The 15,652-nt window shown below is 43.1% G+C and overlaps 1 protein-coding gene across 5 annotated transcripts in view; it reads right to left on the bottom strand.

Annotated features, from left to right (window-relative positions):
* CACNA2D3 (calcium voltage-gated channel auxiliary subunit alpha2delta 3) overlaps positions 1-15,652 on the bottom strand; it is a 797,511-nt gene that overhangs the window by 250,678 nt on the left and 531,181 nt on the right. For 4 of the 5 annotated variants that reach the window (XM_033926567.1, XM_033926568.1, XM_033926569.1 and 1 more), the window contains exon 14: positions 8,952-8,969. The exons of the other annotated variant lie outside the window; for it this stretch is intronic. In XM_033926567.1, the coding sequence (XP_033782458.1) occupies positions 8,952-8,969 (18 nt within the window). The remainder of the gene's footprint in view (positions 1-8,951; positions 8,970-15,652) is intronic. 5 annotated transcript variants of the gene reach the window in all.

Raw genomic sequence — 15,652 nt, 5'->3', positions numbered from 1 at the left:
CGGTGAGTCTTACATCCATAGTGTGCAAACTCATGGAAACACTGATCAAACATGAACTTGACAAAATTCTAGATGAAGAAAATCTACGTGATCCACATCAACACGGATTCACCAGGGGAAGGTCCTGCCAATCTAATCTGATTGACTTCTTTGATTGGGTGACCAGTCATCTGGATGCCGGTGAGTCCCTTGACGTGATATACTTGGACTTCAGCAAAGCTTTTGATAGCGTTCCACACCGCAGGCTGTTGAACAAACTAAAATCGATGGGATTAGGGGATACATTCACAACATGGGTAAGGGATTGGCTAGATGGTAGGCTTCAAAGGGTGATGGTAAATGGTACCCCCTCCAAAACGTCAGCAGTGATGAGTGGAGTACCTCAGGGCTCCGTCTTAGGGCCGATTCTATTCAATTTATTCATAGGAGATTTGACCCAAGGACTTAGAGGAAAAGTATCACTGTTTGCTGACGATGCCAAACTATGCAACATAGTTGGCAAAAGCAGTGTGCCTGACTCTATGACGCAGGACCTAAGACAGCTTGAACAGTGGTCATCAACTTGGCAGCTGGGCTTCAATGCTAAAAAATGTAAAGTAATGCACCTAGGCAAAAAAAATCCACACAGAACTTACACACTAAATGGTGAAACCTTGTCCAGGACCACGGTGGAACGTGATTTAGGAGTGATCATTAGCGACGATATGAAGGCTGCCAATCAAGTAGAGAAGGCATCGTCCAAGGCAAGACAAATGATGGGCTGTATCCGTAGGGGTTTTGTCAGCAGAAAACCTGAAGTCATAATGCCGCTGTACAGATCCATGGTGAGACCTCATCTCGAGTATTGTGTTCAATTCTGGAGACCACACTACCGAAAAGATGTGTTGAGAATTGAGTCGGTTCAGCGAATGGCTACCAGGATGGTTTTGGGGCTCGGGGAACTCACGTATGAAGAAAGGTTAAAAAGACTGCGGATAACTCACTGGAGGAGCGAAGAGAGAGAGGGGACATGATTGAGACCTTTAAGTATATTACTGGGCGTATAGAGGTGAAAGATGATATCTTCAGTCTTACAGGGCCCTCAGTAACCAGAGGACACTCGCTGAAAATCAGGGGAGGGAAATTTCAGGGTGATGCGAGGAAGTACTTCTTCACTGAAAGGGTGGTAGATCATTGGAACGAGCTGCCTCAGAGGGTGATTGAGGCCAGCAGCGTGTTAGATTTCAAGAGAAAATGGGATATTCATGTGGGATCTCTAGGAGAGTAAGAATCGGGGAGTGGGTCATTGGTATGGGCAGACTCGATGGGCTATAGCCCTTTTCTGCCGTCAATTTCTATGTTTCTATGTTTGCGGTGCTGGGGGGGATGTAGGATCGTGGGGGAGGGGGGGGTGATGCGAGCGGGGAGGAGGATGCTGGTTCGCAGGGGGGATGCCGGATCGCACTGAAAAAAAAAAAAATTATATAACGCGCATGGTTATACTCGGTTTGTAAAATTGTGTATAACGTGCGCGTTATATGCGTGAAAATACGGTATTCATTTTATGTAAAATGATTTCTAACCCGCCTAGCCACAAATCTAAGCGGGGAAGAAAAAATCACCTACAAAATCACACTAAATAATGCATACAATGAAAAAGCAGCAAAAGAAAGAACTATCATTGCTCAAGCTTCAGCAATGAAGCATACCATCTTCCTAGGAATGAGGAGCTTTAGAATTAAATCATGGGGACTGTTCTCTTAAAGATTTGGGTGCCTGGGCTCCCCAAGCACTAGTCTTTCTCACTCACTGAGCTGATGCAATTTTTGCAGCAAAACAAACAGACTTAGAGGGGCATTTTCAAAATTACATCTAAGTTCAACTTTGGATGTCTTGAGAAGTGCGTCCAAAAACCGGGTGGAGAAAATTTTCTAAACCACCAGACGGCCTTTTTTTTTTTTTTTTTTTAACCAAAATGATCTGCTAGACATCTTGCGTTCTCAGTATGTCTATCTTTTTTGGCCATTTTCAACCAAAAGGATGTCCAATGAAAAATGCACAAAACAAGCCATTTGGAGGAGGACCAGCAGTTTTAATAGACTGGCCACAAAGACATGCCAGCAGAGCAGCGAGGGTGCAAGTATACATCTCACCATAACCCCCTTATAATGTATGGTGAGCCCTCCAAAACTTCCCCAAAACCTGTTATATCCATCTGTCGGTTCATAGACAACCCCGCGAAAGACAAAGGCGCGCGCCGACAACTGAGCGCAAGACGGAGGCGCGTGCCGAAGAAAATTACAGTTTTTAGGGGATCCGACGGGGGGTTTTGTTGGGGAGCCCCCCCAATTTACTTAATAGAGATCGTGCCGGCGTTATGGGGGGTTTGGGGGGTTATAACCCCCCACATTTTACTGTAAACTTAACTTTTTCCCTAAAAACAGGGAAAAAGTAAAGTTTTCAGTAAAATGTGGGGGGTTACAACCCCCCAAACCCCCCACAATGCGGCGCGATTTCTATTAAGTAAAGTGGGAGGTTCCCCCCCGTCAGAGCCCTAAAAACAGTAATTTTCTGCGGCGCGCACCCCCCGCACTGCGCTCAATTGTCTGGGAACGCCTTTGTCCCAGCGCGCTTTTGACCTGACACACCATCTGTCTGCTACCCCAATAGCCCTTATGTCTGCAGGTGTCACCTATATGGCAGTACAGTAGGGTTTTGGTAGGCTTGCACTTTCCACCATAAATTTAGCGGTTAAAGTAGGATATGGGTCCCCTCTCTATGGTTCACTACCCTGCCCCCCAGGCTAGGTTTCCCATACCAGGTGCTGCTGTAATAGAGACAGGTATGTACTGTTTCATTCAGATCTTTGGGAGATGAGAGGGGGGTCAGTAACAACTGGGGGTGCCATGATTTAATCCCTCCAGGGGCCATCTGATCAGCTAGGGTACACTTTTAGTTCTTATGCACTTTTAAAACAGGTCTAGCCCAAAATGTCTAAATGGTGTCCAGGATGCCTTGGTAAATGTGTGATTATCGCCACAAAATGTCCCAAGTGCTAAGCTTGCCCTAAGCCCGCCCATAACATGCCTCTGACACCCCCCCTTGAACTCTGGACATACTGCAGACAAAAAGCCTAGCAAGACGTCTAGAAAGTGTTGACGATTAACCCGTCCTAATGCCACTTTATGGTGTTTGTTTGACATCTCCATGCTTGGAAAATGAGTCCCATAGGATTTTAATCACTGAGCCTCCCGTTATTACGTAGATAAGAGTGCCTTTAAATTTTGTCAAGATGTTGACAGAGCAGCCCCTCTTTATAACACATGTTCAAACTACAGCAGATAATATTGACAAGAATTTTAATCTGGAGCAAAGGAGCACTTTTCACTTGCAGGAGACGGTGCCGATTTGAATACAGCATTGATTTTCAAATTTTGTCCTTTTTTCAAATACAGAGGACGCAGTTTTAGAAAGCATTTCCATGAGTGAAGCATATATTATAATTGTTATAAAACTGTGTCTGTGTGGCTGAATAAATTTATATCAATATCTATGTCAACAAGATGGCAAATGATTATATGAATCCTACAGGGGTTATTTTAGAAGACATTGCCATCTCCTACATGAAAATATTGGCATTTACACATATATATTGAATATTTGTGGTGTTTTGGACAAGAATCTGCCACTGTAGAGCCTTTTCTAAAATCTCTGCAGGCATATGCACCAGAAACAGCCATTTTACTAATACACATGGAGGGAACACAGCAACTGTCAACACTGATGCACACGTCAGCCATTTTGAAAATGTTTCCTTGTGAAAGCTGCTAATTAAATTCAAGTGTTTTTAGATATACATAGAAACTCATATTTTCCGATAAAGGTCCCTCACCCTGTGGAACTCTCTCCTTCTCTATCTCAGGACTGAACACTCTTTTGTAAAATTCAAATTTCAATTAAACGCTTACTATTTCTCATTAGCTTTAGAATCTTATCCTCCTCTGGCCTATGTTCCTTTGCTTTTTCTGGATCTGGTTTTTCTCTATTACGTAGAATTATTTCCTTTGCCTTTACTTACTTCCCCTTTATTATCCTACATATATATTGTAACCTTTCCTCTCCCTCTTTTTCCTTTTGTTCCTATAAGTCCTATTTTGTCAATAGTTTTTGTCTCCAGGGTTTGTGAGTATATCCCTTCTCCTTGAGTTTTACTTTAGTAAACTGCTTGGATTTAACTGTGTTTTAATATTTGCAGAATATCAAATAAGCCCCTCCTTTTTACAAAACCGTGATAGCGGATTTTAGCGCAGGTCGGCACGCTGAATGCTCTGCACTATTCCCGATGCTCATAGGAACTCTAGGAGTGACTGGAGTACCACAGAGCATTCAGCACGCCAGCCTGTGCTACAAACCACTATCGCGGTTTTGTAAAAGGGGTGGGGGAAGAGAACTGAGCAAAGGCTGCAATCCTTGGGCCCCTTTTATCAAGGAATTCTCTGAGCATCGGAGCATTTACTGCGCTCACGCTAAAAACCTCTAGCGCAGCTTGATAAAAGAGGCCCTTTATTAATAACTTGAAGGGGAAAATAAAATGGGAAATTCAGAAAGATAACTCCATTAATTCCTTTTATAAAGGGCTGGCCAAAGTGGGCACTTTTTTAAAAACGTATACATGCCAGGGATCAGCTCTAAGGGCCTGATTTTATATAGGATACCAGTCTCAGCAGCTGCCTAAGAAGCGGCTGAGAATTGCATCTGCCCCAACAAACAGATGCCTAACCACCTGATTCGCTAACCGGGGCCCATATCACAGGCGCTGATTAGAGAATCATACCTTAGCCTGATCGCAAAGACGCCTATCTTTGCAGAGGGATCCTTTTAATCAGCTGATTGCGGCAACAGAATCCTCAATCAGCTGAGCCGGCAGGACTCCCTGAAGCTGCAGCTTCTGAGAGTCCTGCCGGCTCAGCTGCTCGGGGGGGGGGGGGGGGGAAATACCCCCGCTGCGATAAGCTGAGCTGGTTGCGGCAGAAGACTTCCCGACACGCACCCCCAAAGTTGGCAGGAGGGATGCCCACTCCCTCCTGCCATCAGCCCACTAGAACCCCCCTCACCCCACCCAATTTAGATTGGCGGGAGGGAAGCCCACTCCCTCCTACCACTAGCCCCCCTGAACTTCTGACACACACCCCCTATCAATATTGGCAGGAGGGATGCCCTCTCCCTATGACTGCTGGCTCCCCAAACCCCCAACACCCCCCAATCGAGACTGGCAGGAAGGATGCGCACTCCCTCCTGCTGCTGGACCCTTTGATCCCTCGACACATACCCCAACTGCCAACATCCCCTGAACCCCACCCCGACACCCCCCAAACCTCAACATCCCACCCTGACACTGGGGAGGGGCTTAAGGCCCTAACTGGGTCAGATGCCTAAGGTCCCTCCCATGCCCCGGGAAGGAGAAGGCCTGCCTTACTTCAGAAAGGTATTTCAAAAATGCCATAAATGACACAGGGAACTAAACAAAATGAAATATTTTGTCTTTGCATCCCTAAAATGACCAAGGAATTGATTCAAATAAAATGACCAGCCACTTTTTGAAATAATCCAACCTGGGGAAAAAACCAAAATTGTTTGTAACTTGGGGTATTGTTTGTTGAACCTAGAATCAGATCTCTGTGGGCACTATAGTTTAGAGGCACTCCTTCTGGTCATGTGACAGGAATGCCAGGAGTTGGGCCTGGGGTACAAAGCCAGCAAGCACATCAAGGCTGTCCTGAGGCCAAAGAAATGAGCCAATGACAAAGAAAAAAAAGTAAGAACAATGTCACTAAGCTAATACAAAAATGCTCTATCAAGGCTCTACCACATCCCCATTTCTATCATCTTGCTAGTTGCAGGAAACCTGCACTGTTGGAGCAGAAACAGGAATGGCAAGGCCTTAAGTATGTGCATCGACTCAGAGGTTCTGCACTTACTTTTTTCAAATGCAGATAGAGGATTCTATAGAGTACTAAGGACAGATTTGGGCAGGGGAGGGGGAAGAAAGAAAGGGAGCTAACAGAACCCTGGATTGGGGGGGAAGGGAGAAAAAAAGGGGGGAAGGCACATTCTGGATGGGGAAGGGTTACCAGATTTTACTATTGTAAAATCCAGACCTATGGCCCCGCCCCCATGCCCTGCTCAGTTCCACCTTGCCCCGCCACCCTCAACCTGTTCTCGCCTCAGAGCCTTGTTGGGAGGGCATCTGCGCATGCACAGGCGCCCTTCCAACGGCAGTCCCGAGCTGGAAGTGCTGGGTTTTGAAAAGCTGTCCGGACGCCAGGGCATGTCCTCTAAAGAGAGAACATGTCCGGGTAAATCCAAACGTCTGGTAACCCCAGGAGGGGGGAAATGAATAGAGAGAGTGTGTACAAGTTGGGTGAGGGAGGAAGAAAGAAAATGAGATGGCAGATGCTAGAGAGTCTGGGGAAAGAGACAGAGAGAGAAATTCCTGAATGAGGAAGAGAAGGAATTAATGAATATTTGGGGGAAGGTTGACATATCTATTCTCGAATTACTTAGTTAAACTGAGCTGGCTCTACATCTGTATTGTGTTGTATTGCTCTGTTTTCAAACCTAGACCTCTCCCTCTTCAAATCAATCCCTCCCCCCCAAAAAAAAAGCTTTCTCTCCCTTTCTAACTAACTCTGATACTAGAGGGGATAGCTTTATCTAACGGACTCTAGTGTTTCAAGCTGCTAATTTTTCTAAACTTTCTTAAATTGGTTTCTTGAACTGCAAATTAGCCCTGTAAGGTTTATTTTCCTTTGCCAGACCTAGATAGATAGTCCTGGATTTCAAACGTACGGACTTTAGCAAAATGAGGGAGTACCTGAAGAAAAAGCTGATAGCATGGGAGGATATAAGAGAAGTGGAAAAAACAGTGATCCGAGCTGAAAGGCGCAATTACATTGGCCACCAACTTTTCCATGAGGAAAATAAAGAAAAGCAAGAGAAAAAAAAGGAAAGTGATCTGGTTTTCCACAGAACATGTGAAAAAGAACATGGGCATGTCAAATAAATGTGCTTAGCAAAGGGATGGCACACTTAGGCATGCCCAGTTAGGCCAGGCATCGATCTATCATAGGTGGGTGTGCCTTTGTGTTGATATGCCAATGCATATCGACTTAGGCAAGCCCTTCAGCTGTTACCGAACTGGTGCTAAGTGCGTTTTTTTTGTTGTGCCCAAAATGAGGTACCATTTATAGAATTGTGTTCTAAGGGACCATTTTATTAAAGCTGTGGCAAAAGTGGCCTTAGTGTGCCCCTTACACAGGGCTTTCCTGAGCACTAAGACCATTCGTGCCGCAGCTGGAAAATGGCTGACTTTCCCCATTTTCTGACTTTATGGCCATGCACTGATTTTGCCTTTAGTGGAGAGACCGTTATAAAGCGCCTGTCGCCACCTATTTTGTAAGTGGCAAGGGCCCCTGTGCTAATCCCGCGCCAATCAATTAGCGCAAGGCAATGCTTCACGCGTTAACTGATTAGCGCTAGTCACGCCCACTCTCCATCCCTTAACATGCCCCCTTTGAAGAAAATTAAAAAAATATTTTTATTGTGTGGTGTGCGTGTACCGTGAGGTGCCGGTGGCTTGTCCCGCAGTAATCCTTTTTTAACATGCAGTAAGAAACACGCCAGCGCTTACTGCAGTTTAGTAAAAGGGCAGCGGAGGGTTAAGTGACTCGTCCAAAATCTCAAGGAGGGCCAGTGGGATTTGAACCCTAACTTCCCTGGTTCTCAGCTTGCTGCTCTATCTCTTAGGTACAGTTAATATAGGTAATACTTATTCCAAACATGGTGACTCAAAACGAAAGGCCAGCATGTGTGTGCCCTGGTGGCCATTTGGCAACCCACTAGAAAAACAGACAGACAAGTTGCCAGTGGCCAAAGTAACCACGGAATTTCCGTCACCGTGTTCCCAATAGCCAACAGGAGGCTGCAAGGTTGATTTGGAATTAAGGGCCCTTTTATCAAGCGTTGCTAGAGGTTTTTGTTTCAAGTTTAATTAAAAGTTTGATTCAATTGCAATTTCAAAGCGATGCACAGTGAAAATTAGGGGAGGTGGACGACATTTATTGCATTACGATGTCTACGAAAACATACAGGTGCAGAAGGGGAAAGGGTGGAACTACAATTTAATTTAAAGAAAAGAGAGACAGAAAACGGGAAAAACAAGAGGAAGGGGGTAATTTTGTTCATTAAAATTAAGACAGCCTCATGGGAAGTTCAAGTTTTGAATGCGTCTTTGCAGAGCCAATACTCTAATGCCCCCTTAAATTTGTTTAGGATCCTTTCTTCCCTGGTAAGGAGTTCCATATTTGTCGAGCTGTGAGCGAGAAAATAGTATCACATCTTGTATAAATTATTCTCAAAGTCGGAACAGAAAGAAGATTTTTGTCCTCCGATCTTAAAGTTCTTATGGGATTATAAGGTATTAGGTATCTTTCTAGGAATATTGGTGCTTTAACTGTTAATATTTTACATGTTAACAATGCTATCTTGTATGTGATTCTTGTACGGGTCAGCGCTGTTAATGCTCCGATGCTCACAGAATTCCTCTGAGCGTCGGAGCATTTACTGTGCCGGCCCGTCCTAAAAACCTCCAGCGCTGTTTGATAAAAGAGGGAGGTCAGTTCTAAGAGCTTCTCATTTCTCCAGACTTCTGCAAATATCGTTCTGTTTAATATGTGGTTTTGGTGCACTATTTTGAGTCTTTTCAAGAATATTCCGTGCGCATACTACCATCGGTAACGGAGGTACTGGACGATGGGAGGCAGCTGGGGCAGCTGCCCCAAATCCAACACAAGCGAAGGGTTCCTTCCCTGCTGTGTTCAAAAGTGTGCCAGGTTATCATATTCATTCATGTTGAATACATGCATAGGTCTCGATTTTTCTGATAAATAGGAGTTGGTAGAAAACTGCTTTACCTTTTGAGCCTGAGGGAGCTGAAAAGACAAAAAAAAACAAACACACACACAAAAAAAACAGAAGAAAAAAAATCAATTTTATATAAAAAATAAATTTAAATTGTGAAAGTCATTTTAGATATTAATTCTTTCATTTCTAATGTCTTTGTCTCTTTACCCTATAATCAGATTTTTTTTTTTTGTTCTTTTTTGGTTCCCACAGCTAAGTGAAAGAGCCTGTATGGTAGTGTGCTGGATGCAAACTTCTAGCAAGCATATGGCTTCCATTGAAAAGTTAAATAATATACAAATCATTTTAGAGAAAGGAATCACAGTCGGCTAATTAGCTTGTTTGCTTACTTTTGACAGTCATACAATGCTTCAGGAAAGTATGCTCAATGATAATTATTAGGTTTGTGGATGCTGCAATGAATTTATTGTCTCAAAGATCAGATGTGGACTAATTGCTTTGCCTGAAAGAAAGGGTAGGTAATCTCTTGAATGTTATACAGTATCTGATCTGATGAGGTGAAACCAAAGAAACACTGTGGAGAGACGATGTTCCTGAAATGGACTTTATTCAAAATGCATAAATGTATAGCAATCCACATACACACCTTAAGGACCTAGTCCGCTGGGAGCACTGGATCCAACACGGTACGTGTTTCGACAAACGTGTCTTCCTCAGGGATTCCTGCTAGTCCTAGGGTAGAGGATACGTGGAAAGGCTAAACAATCCAATTCTACGCAATTGTATTTTTGGATTGTTTAGCCTTTCCACATATTTTTCACCCTAGGATTAGCAGGGATCCCTGAGGAAGACTCGTTTGCCGAAACACAGACCATGTTGGATCCAGTGCTCCCAGCAGACTAGGTCCTTAAGGTGTTTATGTGGATTGCTATACATTTATGCATTTTGAATAAAGTCCATTTCAGGAACATCGTCTCTCCAAAGTGTTTCTTTGGTTTCTCCTGGACTTTTTTTCTCTGTAGAATCTCCAGGTCAATTTTTTTTGTTTTGCTTACTGATCTGATGAGGTGATGGTTTGGTGGTGTTTGTGTAAAAATGCAATTCAGCATTTTTTTCTGTATTTCTTATCCCTCATGAAAGTATGATGGCGAGTCTAAACAGTGGTGTACCAAGGGGGGGGGGGTGATGGTTGGCCTCGGATGCAGACCATAAGGGGGTGCTCCACTGAATCTTCCGTGAGCTAGCGCCAGTGTAAAGAACTTCTTCCCGGTAGCAGCGGCAGCATTCACAATTCATTGCTCTTGTCAGCATCGGGCCTTCCTCTCTGCTGAGCTCCGCCCACTTCCTGTTTCCATAAAGGCATGACCCAGCTGAGAGGAAGGTCCGATGCCAGCAAGAGCAGAAAATTGTGAACGTTGCACTGCCAACTGCAGGGTAACAAAGGGAGGGAGGGGAGGGTAAAAGAAATGTTGCACCCAACTGGGGAGAGGAAGGGAGAAGGAAGACCAGGGAAAAGAGAGGAGATGAAACAGAGATGGAAGACCATGGGGAAGAAAAGTGGCGAGGGAAAGGAAGGGAGGAAAGGAGATGCAAGTCCATGGAGGGGGAGGAAGAGATGCCAGGGCATGGGGGAGAGGGAAGGGAAAGTGACAGAGATATCAGGCTAGGGGCAAAGGAGGGAGGGAAAGGAAAGAGAGAAGAAACTAGAGCATGGATGGGGAGATGGAAGAGAAGGTGAGGAGAGAGATGCCAAGGAAGGGAAGGAGACTGAGATGCTAGACCATCGGGAAGGAAAGAAAGAAGATGTCAGAGCATGGAGGGAGAGGGAGAAATGGAAGGAGAAGACAGGGGAGAGAGCCCAGAGCATGGGGAAAGGAAGCAGATGCCAGAATATGGAATGAATTGGGGTGAGAAGGGAGGAAGAAAAGGAGAAGTGAGAGATGCCAGAGCATGGGGAAGGTAGTGTAGACAGAAAGAGAAAAATGGAAGGGACAGATAAAAAGGGCAGACACTGGATGGAATGGAGAGTGAAGAGAAAATGAGGAAAGCAGAAACCAAAGATGACAAAAGGTTAAAAAAAAAAAGTGTTGCTTTAGAATAAAGTAGTATGGTAGCTGTATTGATAAACATTTATAAATAGAAAATGGAAATAAAGTAATCTTTGGGCTAATTTTAATACATTTTTTACTAACTTTTGGAGACCAAAATCACCTCCCTCAGGCAGTTGCGTACCAAAGGGAGAGGGGACAGAACGGAGGAGTAGAGTGGGGCGGGGGGGGGGGGGGGGTCTGCCCTGGATGCAGCTCCTAGGTGGTGGTCCTCCGGTCCCATTTTATATTGGGGAGGTGTTAAAAATGATCCGTTCTGGGTGTCACATACCCTAGGTGTGCTACTAAGATATGTTAGTATGTATTGTACATTAAGATTTTTCAAATTTTTTTTAAACACTTTTACATTAAAGACAAAGAAAAAACTATGTTGTCCAGAAATCAGGTGATACAATAAAAAACCATTACAACTGAAATGCAACAATTAATAGAAAAACAAACTACGTTCCCATTTTATAAAACTGAGCAGCCAAATGCCTTGCGACAAAAGCTCCAATGCCTACTGAAAACCTATGGATGTCAGAGCATTTACTGCGCCGGCCCATGCTGCCAGCTTTTGTAAAAGAGGGGGTAAAATTTGTAATCAACCCTACCCAAGCCCCAATATAAGAAGGAGATCACAAAAAAAGGACCCTCCCCCCAAAAAAAACCCTGCAATATTTAAACTAAGAGATCCTTCTACTAAGGTGTGCTAATGGATTTAGCACATGCTAATAATTAGCATGCATTAATTCCTAAAATGCCCCTAGGTATAAAATTGGTTTCTTAGCATTTAGCGCATGCTAATCACTCCCACCCCTCAAAGATGTGAATGAAACAGTACATACTAGCCTATAGAAACATGATGGCAGATAAAGACCAAATGGCCCATCCAGTCTGTCCATTTGCAGCATCCACTATCTCTTCCTCTCCCTATTGGCTAAGGCTCTTAACATTTGCATCTCCTCTTCCTATAGGCTAAGGCTCTTTATACCTGCATTGTGAGGTCATAGAGCTTTATAGTTATAGAAACATGATGGCAGATAAAGGCCAAATGGCCCATCCAGTCTGTCCATTTGCAGCATCCACTAGCTCTTCCTCTCCCTATTGGCTAAGGCTCTTAACATTTGCATCTCCTCTTCCTATAGGCTAAGGCTCTTTATACCTGCATTGTGAGGTCATAGAGCTTTATGGTTATAGAAACACAATGGCAGATAAAAGCCAAATGGCCCATCCAGTCTGTTCATTTGCAGCATCCACTATCTCCTCATCTCCCTAAGAGGTCCCAAGTGCCTATCCCATGCTTTCTTGATTTCATACACGGTCTTTATCTCCACCACCTCTACCGGGAGACAGTTTCTGAAGTTTTAGCCAGTTCCATTAGAGTAGTAAGCAGGCCTTTAAGTCAGTGCAGTGGACCCCAGAGAAGGGGACCTAGGCCCATATCCCACTGTAACTAGTACACTTGAGGTGGAAAGTGTGAGCCCTCCAAAACCCACCCAAAACCTACTGTACCCACATATACTGTAGGTGACACCTGCAGGCATAAGGGCTATTGAGGTGGTCTACAATTGGGTACAGTTTGGATGAGTTTTGCAGGGCTCACCATACAATGTAAGAGGTTATGGCAGTGTGTGTACCTGGAACCTTTTATGTGATGTTCATCGCAGTGCCTTCTCGGGTACCCCACTGCTCTGCTGGAATGACTATGTGGCCAGTGTGCTAAGAATGCTGGCTCCTCCTGTCCCAATGGCTGGTTTTTGTGCATTTTTCATTTGGACTTTTTCTCTTACAAAAATGGTTCAAAAAGATAGATGCACTGGAAACAAACACATCTAAGAAATGACCATTAAAAAAAAAAAAGAATGGTTTTCTGGTTTGAAAATGACCTTTTTCTCTACTGGATTTTTAGACATTTTTCCCAGATTTAGATGTCCTATTGAAAATTCCCCTCTCTATGACCATGTTCTTAACAAGGAAGCTTAGACCAACCTGTAAGTTGAACAGAAATATCAACATTCTTCTTAAAATCCAGAAATAAATCTTATCCCCCCCCCCCTCTCGACACTCATAGAATTCCTAAAGAACGTCGAGAGCAGTACAGAGCATTCAGCACACCGGCCTGCGCTAAAAACCGCCATTGCGGTTTTGTAAAAGGTCCCCAGTTAGTTGCTTTAGCCACTTAAAGATTTTTGCTTCTCAGTTATGTTTCCATATATAGGAAGAGAATGGCAGAATGAAAAGAATATGCTATGCACTAACAGAAGGCTTTGATAGAGTGGCATTTTCTGAGCATTACACATTGCATATTTCTGGAGGAAAATCGAATTAAATAACCTCAGCCGCATCCTTCCATTCAAAACATTGCTTCTATTATATCCCATGGTAGTTAGAGGCAAGTGGGAATAGATATCAGGAGTTCAATTAACTTTCATTGTTGAAACATTTTAAATGTAGCCCATTTATAACTAAGTAAAATATAATAAATCACTTATGCAACTTTCACAGCGATTTACAAAACAGAAAGCTCTGTCCAATGTTAGACTAGTTCGCTCTGACTGTGAAGGATAAATAAGCTGAATTAAGAGAAAGAAGAAGCTTTGACAAGAGTCGCTCCCTGTTATTCTTAGCTGAACCCGTCTAAATTGCTTCATCAAGTCTCTTCAAAACTGAAGTCTTTTCTTTTTTTTTTTTTTTCCCTGACACATTTAAATCTGTAATATTTTGTATAAGACGCCTTCTGATTGTTTGTTTAAAGCTGGCCAGCAACAGGTTGCCTTTTGCAAGCTTTACCGCAATCCAAACAGCATTGCTTTAAATTCTTTTGAGATAAACTATCTTTTTCCTGGTTAACCATAGGATATAAACAAGATAAAGCAGACACTGAGTCATGAAAATGACCTATCATTCAACAATGCATAACAGACGATGACTTCTCAATTTCCCCAATAGTTCGCTGCCTCGGGGGCAAAAGCCATTAGCCCTGCTTGGAAAGGTTTAACAGTTCTTTGGGAAAATGGAGCATCTTTCCTGCTACATGTCATATACGACAGCCAGTTTTCAAACTCCGCTGCCAGCATGTCATTTAAATGCTGGCTGCAGTGTTTGTAGTTACAGCCAAAATGTTCTGCACTGGCTCTTATCTGGATATAAGTACTGTGACCTGGATAGGCAGTGTTGGAAACAGTATTCTGGAAATGGTGGGTTTTCAGTCTGCAAGGCAAAACAAAGAAAAATCCAACGGGTCTGTGGTGAAAGGCGAACACCAAAAACAAGAAAAAGACTGCAGATTGGAATGGACAAGGTGCGGGAATCTTTAGCCCATCTGCACCCCATGTACTGACAAAATATATCTTTATTGTAACCCATGTACTGACTAAATGTATGTACTTTATGGTAACCCACCTTGATAGTAAACCACTTGTATTGTAACCCACTTGCATCCCATGTACTGACTAAACGTATCTTTATTGTAACCCATGTACTGACTAAATGTATGTACTTTATGGTAACCCACCTTGATAGTAAACCACTTGTATTGTAACCCACTTGCATCCCATGTACTGACTAAACGTATCTTTATTGTAACCCATGTACTGACTAAATGTATGTACTTTATGGTAACCCACCTTGATAGTAAACCACTTGTATTGTAACCCACTTGCATCCCATGTACTGACTAAACGTATCTTTATTGTAACCCATGTACTGACTAAATGTATGTACTTTATGGTAACCCACCTTGATAGTAAACCACTTGTATTGTAACCCACCTGCACCCCATGTACTGACAAAATATATCTTTATTGTAACCCATGTACTGACTAAATGTATGTACTTTATGGTAACCCACCTTGATAGTAAACCACTTGTATTGTAACCCAATTGCATCCCATGTACTGACTAAACGTATCTTTATTGTAACCCATGTACTGACTAAATGTATGTACTTTATGGTAACCCACCTTGATAGTAAACCACTTGTATTGTAACCCACCTGCACCCCATGTACTGACAAAATATATCTTTATTGTAACCCATGTACTGACTAAATGTATGTACTTTATGGTAACCCACCTTGATAGTAAACCACTTGTATTGTAACCCACTTGCATCCCATGTACTGACTAAACGTATCTTTATTGTAACCCATGTACTGACTAAATGTATGTACTTTATGGTAACCCACCTTGATAGTAAACCACTTGTATTGTAACCCACCTGCACCCCATGTACTGACAAAATATATCTTTATTGTAACCCATGTACTGACTAAATGTATGTACTTTATGGTAACCCACCTTGATAGTAAACCACTTGTATTGTAACCCACTTGCATCCCATGTACTGACTAAACGTATCTTTATTGTAAACCGTTTCTATCCCATGTACTGTCAAATGTATCTTTATTGTAAACCGCTCCGAACTTCACGGTATACCAGTATATAAGAAATAAATTATTATTATTATTCAAAATCTATACAAAATTGTAACCCATAAAGACGGCTCTCAAACACATGGGGCTCCTTTTACGAAGCCGCGTTAGCATCTTTTATCGCACGCATCTTTTTAGCGCCCGCTAACCCCCGTGCTAGCCAAAAAACTACCGCCCAGCACGGCCGGCAAATTAGCGCGCGTTAAAACCGCTAACGCAGCTTCGTAAA

Source organism: Geotrypetes seraphini, chromosome 17 (assembly GCF_902459505.1).
Source record: "Geotrypetes seraphini chromosome 17, aGeoSer1.1, whole genome shotgun sequence".
NCBI classification, from domain to species: Eukaryota; Metazoa; Chordata; class Amphibia; order Gymnophiona; family Dermophiidae; genus Geotrypetes; species Geotrypetes seraphini.
The sequence above is the reverse complement of the archived record's forward strand: the minus strand, read 5'-3'. Positions and strand labels throughout refer to the sequence as shown.